The 6,519-nt window shown below is 37.9% G+C and overlaps 1 protein-coding gene across 1 annotated transcript in view; it reads right to left on the reverse strand.

The window, feature by feature from the left end:
- CCDC81 (coiled-coil domain containing 81) overlaps window positions 1–6,519 on the reverse strand; it is a 71,176-nt gene that overhangs the window by 41,442 nt on the left and 23,215 nt on the right. The window contains exons 2-4 of the mRNA XM_027848295.1: window positions 3,622–3,683; window positions 3,297–3,453; window positions 350–606 (exon numbers count right to left, since the gene is read on the reverse strand). Of these exons, the coding sequence (XP_027704096.1) occupies window positions 350–606; window positions 3,297–3,453; window positions 3,622–3,683 (476 nt within the window). The remainder of the gene's footprint in view (window positions 1–349; window positions 607–3,296; window positions 3,454–3,621; window positions 3,684–6,519) is intronic.

Below are 6,519 nucleotides of genomic sequence, written 5' to 3' on the forward strand. Positions count from 1 at the left end.
TAAAGGAGCCCTTCGTGACTGAAATGCCAAGAAGGCTGGATTGCGAATAAGAGCACTGCATTCAAGTCTGGGTTCTGCTATTTGCTACCCATGTGACCTTTGTCAAGTCACTTAAGTTCTTTGGGTCTTAGTTTATTCACCTGTAAAATGAGGGAATTAGACTAGATGACCTCTAAGGTCCTTTCCACCTCTAAATTCTATGATCCTCTCGACTTGAGCTTAAGAGTAGGAGCTCACTCTACAGTGGTAGTAGTGGTGTGCCCTACTCATTGGGAATTCATTATATAATTCATCAATTCACTGGTACCATTTGGGAGAGGTACTTAGAAGAAGGAAGAAACCAATTTACATTTGAAAGAGCTTTAACCAGATTCCCACTTCCATCCATGGCACACAGGAAGTCCTTATAAAACCTCATCTTCACTTTGCTGTCTCTAATCATGAGGACCCCTATTCCCTTGAATATAAACTCCACATTTTGTTTGACAGAAATGGATCGAGATAAAAAGAGCAATGTTTCTTTCACACATCCTTCCACCACATCCCTGTTAAAAGGACCCTCCAGGGATATCATGACGAAGTTAAGCTGAACAACTGGGATATCACCTAGTAGGGGAAAAAATAAATGGGAGAGAAAATTAGAATATAGACCACATATACTCATAAACAATTATCTAAGCCGTGTTTAATAATTCAAAATGTTTTATAGTTTTTAATAGTATGCTTCTTAAGGATTATACATGCAAAATTTTTAAATACAAGCATCCTAATGATATCTGTCACTTAGTCAAGAATATTTCATTTTGTCTTTATATCCCAAGCATATATACATATATATACATGTATATATACATATGTGAATATGTGTGTGTGCGTGTGTGTGTGTATATACATATACATATATACATATATACATATATACATAGATGTGTGTGTACAAGTCTTCTTAGTAATCGGCAAAACATTGGGCTCTTTCATTTCTTAATTCTGAACCACATTTTTCAACACTAGGGAAGACAGCAAAATAGCCATTCTGGAAAGCAATTTGGAACTATGAATTAAAAGTTACTTAACAGCACATATCCTCGGACCCAACAACACAACTACTAGGCTTATCCCCAAGAGATTAAAGAAGAAAGTAAGACCCATATGGGCAAAAATACTTATAGCTATTCTTTTGCGGTAGTAAGAACTAGAACTAAGGGGATACTTATCAGTTGGAGGATTATTGAAAAAATAATGGTATAGGAAGGTAGTAGAATACTATTGTGCTCTAAGAAATTATGAAAGGGATGATTTTTGGAAAACCTGGGAATACTTGTATTAACTGATGTTGTGTGAAGTAAGCCAAATCAGAACAATTTTTATAATAACAAAAATATAAAGATAAACTATCTTTGAAAGACTTAAGAACTCTGATTAATGCAATGACCATCCACAATTCCAAAGGATCAATAATGAAGCATGCTACCAAACTCTTTGACAGAGAGTTGGTAGACTAAGGATGCAGGAAGCTATATAGACACACCCATGGCGGAAATTCGTTTCAGTTGACTATGAATATTTATTACAAAGACTTTGTTTTTGTTCTGTTCAATGGGGTGGGGAGGTTAAAGGGAGAGAAAATTGGTTTTTGTTCATTGAAAAAAAAAATTAAGCCTTTTAATAAAAGCAAGCAATCCAGTTCAGATAGAAGTTCTGTCAGTTGAGAAGGATCCATCTCTGACAGTAGAGGCTTATAGAGGAAGGATTCATCTCTGAAGAGGGATTACTTTTTACCTTTTCCCTTGCAACTCTTATAGAGTGAAATGGAGAAAAGTAGGTTTTTCTACATATTCCATTGGTAATGCATTGTATCCTAAAACAGGACAACTCCCCCAGTAGGAAACATTGCACCCAGCATAGAGGAGACCTAACAAGTCTAACTGTGGAGTCCAGTTGAGCTGTGGGAGAGAACAGATCCAGGGAGCCCATCAAAGCTGTGTCCCACAAACATGCTACTTGGGGGAGCATCTGTGGTTTCAGAATTTACACGTTGTCTCCTCCAAATGACTGTGTGTTCCTTGAAAGCAGGGATTGTTTTTTTCCTTTCTTTGTATCACCAGTACTTAGCACAAAGCCTGGCACATAGTAGATGTATCATAAATAAAATAAGTAAATAAATAAATAGGGAAGCTTGGAAGAGGGGTGGGTTTTCAGGGAAAGATAAGTTCAGTTTTGGACATGAAGAATTTGAGATGCCTATGAGATAACTGGCTTTGAAATGCCTACCAGGCAATTAATGATATGGGACTGACCCAGGGAAGAGAAGTGACTTTTCCAAAAGTAGGAGAACCAAGATTCAAACCCAGGTCCTTTGACTCTTTATATTTACCTCCAATCACAATGTAGAATGTTACTTTGGAAAGGATGACTGAGAAAGCTTGGAACAGAGAGGCAAGATTTACTGACCACAGTAGAAGGAGAAATAAACTACCAGCTACAAATTAATAAAGGACCATGCACCCTGTAATCTGGAGGAAACCAAGTGTCCCCAAATATGTCAGCTCTACTGAAGGATTCTTACAGGGGAAATAACTGCTAACCACCATTTTCCAACCATCAAAGGGCTTAGTCCAGAGGCAACCATGTACCCAAGTGCTGGGGAAAGGAGAAGGGGTAACTACTGTAATTTACTTGAAGGTTAAACCCTTTGGGAATGGTGTGCCTGGTAGAAAAGATAATTCCCTCCAGCAAATATCCACAACACCCATTCACAAGAGGAGGGGCTATTGGGGATCATATACTCTCATCAGTTCCCACCCCTCCAGTAAGGGGGGTGGTAATATTGACAATACCTACAATCTTCAATATTAATATTTAAATTTGTGGGCAGATTTATAAATATCATTGATTTACCATAGGGCCCCAATCTCTGATACACCCAACAAAATAAAGGTCCTCTGACCCCATATGGCATTTGGCATGGTAATTTCCTAATACACTTATTCTGTAACATTGTGTTGTTATAGTTAATTGTGTGGTGATCTTATCACCTAACAGACTGTAAGCTAGAGCTATTAACTACCACATCTTCTCTAAAATTTGTGTCTCCCCCATTACACCTAACACACTGTTCTCTATACCCAGTAGATGCTTACTAAATGTTTGCTGATTAAATGAATAAGTGGTGTTACAATCTGCAAGTTGGAGGAGACAAACAAAGCAGATATTGATCACATTTTGCCATTTCAAGTTTTTGCTTTTCTCTGTGTCTTTTAAGGAGGTTGGCTTAATTAAACTTAAGAAACATTTACCAGGAGTAAATATTTTGTTTTGTTTGAGTCCATGCATTTGGGCAAACTTCTCGGCTATCACAAACACAGGCCTCTGAAGTAGAATAAACTTATTATTTCCCACATCAAGTCTTTGCCTTACGAATGTGAAGGTTCCAAATCCTGGAATCTGGACCCCCTGGAACAATAAGGGACAGCAAATGAGACATGACCAATCGATAACAAACAACAGCAATCCACATGAATCCAGTCCACCCATAGTTTGTGAACGATTTTTTTTTACTACTGTATCAAATTGTTATTGCATCTGTGAGTAACATGAAGATGATGAAAATGTTAAGCCTACCTTGCGCACGGATAGCTGCCGTTCCACAAATTCTGACACATTTGCCCAGATATTAGAGACTTCTAAAATGTGAGGAAAAATATAAAATATCATCTGTTAGTGTTTGTTACTTATTAAATGCCCTCACGGACTGAAATGCAGAATCAAATTAGAGGTGACAAAAGCCCTATTTATGAGAAGCAGCAAAGTGGTTTAGGCAAAAGAAGTGGTTCTTCTGGAGTCACAGAACTCTGATTTGTAGCTTATCACTATGTGTGATCTTTTTTTAAAAAATATATTTATTATTAGTTTTTAACATTTACTTTTATAAGATTTTGAATTCTAAATTTCCCCCCTCCGCTTCTTCCCCTTCCCCGAGATGGCAAGCAATCTGACGTAGGCTATATATGTACGATCATATTAAGCATATTTATCCATATTAGTCATGATGTGAGAGAAGGATTGGAACACAAAAGGGAAAAACCACGAGAAAGAAAAACAAAACAAAACAAAAAAGAAAATAGTGCTTTGATCTGCATTCAGACTCCATAGTTCTCTCTCTGGATGTGGATAGCATTTTCCATCGTGAGTCTTTTGGAATTGTCTTAGAACAATTCTAAGTCTTAGATCCTTGCATTGCTAAGAAGAGCTAAGTCTAACGAAATCAATCATCACACAATGTTGCTGCTACCATGTACAATGTTCTGGTTCTGCTCACTTCACTCAGCATCAGTTCACATATTATTAGTATGATCTTGGACAAATTCACTTCCCTGAGCTTCAGTCTCCAAGCTGTAAAATGAGGGTCCTGGACTAGGTGGCCTCTGTCCTCTTCCATATCTAGGCTCCTTAAAGCACTACAAAGAAGCCTGAACTATGGTGCGAAATCCTCAGGAAATGAGGAATTCCACACATGAGAAATTGTCTAAAGGGGATCGAATCTCCACTGTTAATACTTAGGAGTTGTGTGATCACGGACCAGATATTTAACTTTTCTGACCCTCAGTTTCCTCATCTATATAAAAGGTATAGTAATATTTTCACTCCCTGCTTCACAGATAACATTTTACAAGCATTAAAACACTAAGGTATTATTCTTGAAGTAATGAAAACCTCATTTTAACCATTTTAGATAAAAATCTTTCTGAATTATATTGCTTATTATTAGCTTCTGTGAAGTGGAAAGTCAAGTAACTGTTTGTTAGTATTGTATCTAAAATAACAGATTAGTTATTATTAAGTAAGGCCCTAAGGGGGATCTCCAATGTATAAAATGAACAAGTCACCTATACTGGCTGCTCAGAGACCTTATTTTACTTTCAGGTTTCCAGCTGTGTTCTATTTCCAAAGAGCTGAAGCTGCTGGATAAGTAACTTCCAGATAAGCGGGATATTTATGTACTGTATGAATACTATAGTATATGAGCTTTATTTATAAATTGCTAAATGCCCATCACTGATCAGCAAATTGATATCTCTGTTCTTTGTTAATACTCCTAATCTCACTAAGAATTATAATATATATCAAAAGAATATTTTAAAACATTGATCATCAAAGACATTTGTGACTGGAAACAAAAGAAATTCAGTCATTTGGTTTAACTCAACTTAATTAATTTAAAAAGCATTTATAAGTGCTTATGGACTTCCTAATGAAGCATGCACAAACCCCCATCAACTTGCTCACAAGATATGGAAGAGAATTGCCTTGAAGAAACTGTGCAATATACATAGACATTTTGTAACTGGCTCTAGTTGGCCACCACATAATGAACTGGAGGTTCTTTGTGGGCTGAGACATTCAAAAAGCCTTAGCTGACTCACTTCTACCATCTTGCTCTTGCCTTAGTCCTTTGGACTACTCTGTTCCTGGTGGTGTGACTGTTTCAACCATAGCATTACACCATGCTGTAAAGGGAGAGGCTATATGGCCCTATGAAAGGGTCCCAGCCCATAGCTGTTGTATTTGTTCTTTTAGGTGAAGGACATCAGAGTCTTTAACCTCATAAGCTTCAAAAGGTACAGAGAGTGCCCTGTGTCCTACCATTTCAGAGTCTGGATTCTAGAGCCAATGCAACATCAATGCCTACAGAACAAGGAGTAACCAAAAGTTATGACCAAAAGGAATGACTTTGTGACCTCAGTCCAGTGGTAGCTAAGACAAGGGATTATTTACCATTGGACATAAACTTGGTGTAACCAATGTTTATGTAGGAACTGAACTAAGTTTTGAGCCTATTTACCCCAGAACTGATGAGAATATGTCCCTAAGGTGTTGGGAGTGGGAAATTCTTATATGTTTCTTAATACCACATCTTTGAAGTAAATAGCAATTTGTAAGTGAATGGTTAAATGGAATGAGAGTGCTAATAATTCATCTCTAACAATGAAACAGGGTATAGAAAGGACACAGGTGGTTGGGGCTCAAGCCATTGGCAATAGAGAAGAGACTTGACACCTTTAGGTCAACCTCCCCACCCCTCCACAAAACTTTGCATAGCTGTAGGAGCTATAGGAGAGAAAGTTAAGTTGTAACTTGATATACTATGGTACCATGGTCACATGGTAGATCAAACAGGTGCCCAGCTCTCCCACTTTTAGGCCAAAAATTATCTTTAAAAAGCAGTAAACTGGGGCAGCTAGGTGGTGCAGTGAGTAGAGCTCCAGCCTCAGAATCAGGAGGACTTGAGTTCAAAGCTGACCTCAAACACATGACAGTTACTATCTGTGTGACCCTGGGTAAGTAACTTAACCCCGATTGCCTCACCAAAAGGCAGGAGAAGAAGAAGAAGAAGAAGAAGAAGAAGAAGAAGAAGAAGAAGAAGGAGGAGGAGGAGGAGGAGGAGGAGGAGGAGGAGGAGGAAGAGGAAGAGGAAGAAGAAGAAGAAGAAGAAGAAGAAGAAGAAGAAGAAGAAGAAGA

This window comes from Vombatus ursinus, unplaced genomic scaffold (assembly GCF_900497805.2).
Source record: "Vombatus ursinus unplaced genomic scaffold, bare-nosed wombat genome assembly UNPS02005659.1, whole genome shotgun sequence".
Taxonomy (NCBI): Eukaryota; Metazoa; Chordata; class Mammalia; order Diprotodontia; family Vombatidae; genus Vombatus; species Vombatus ursinus.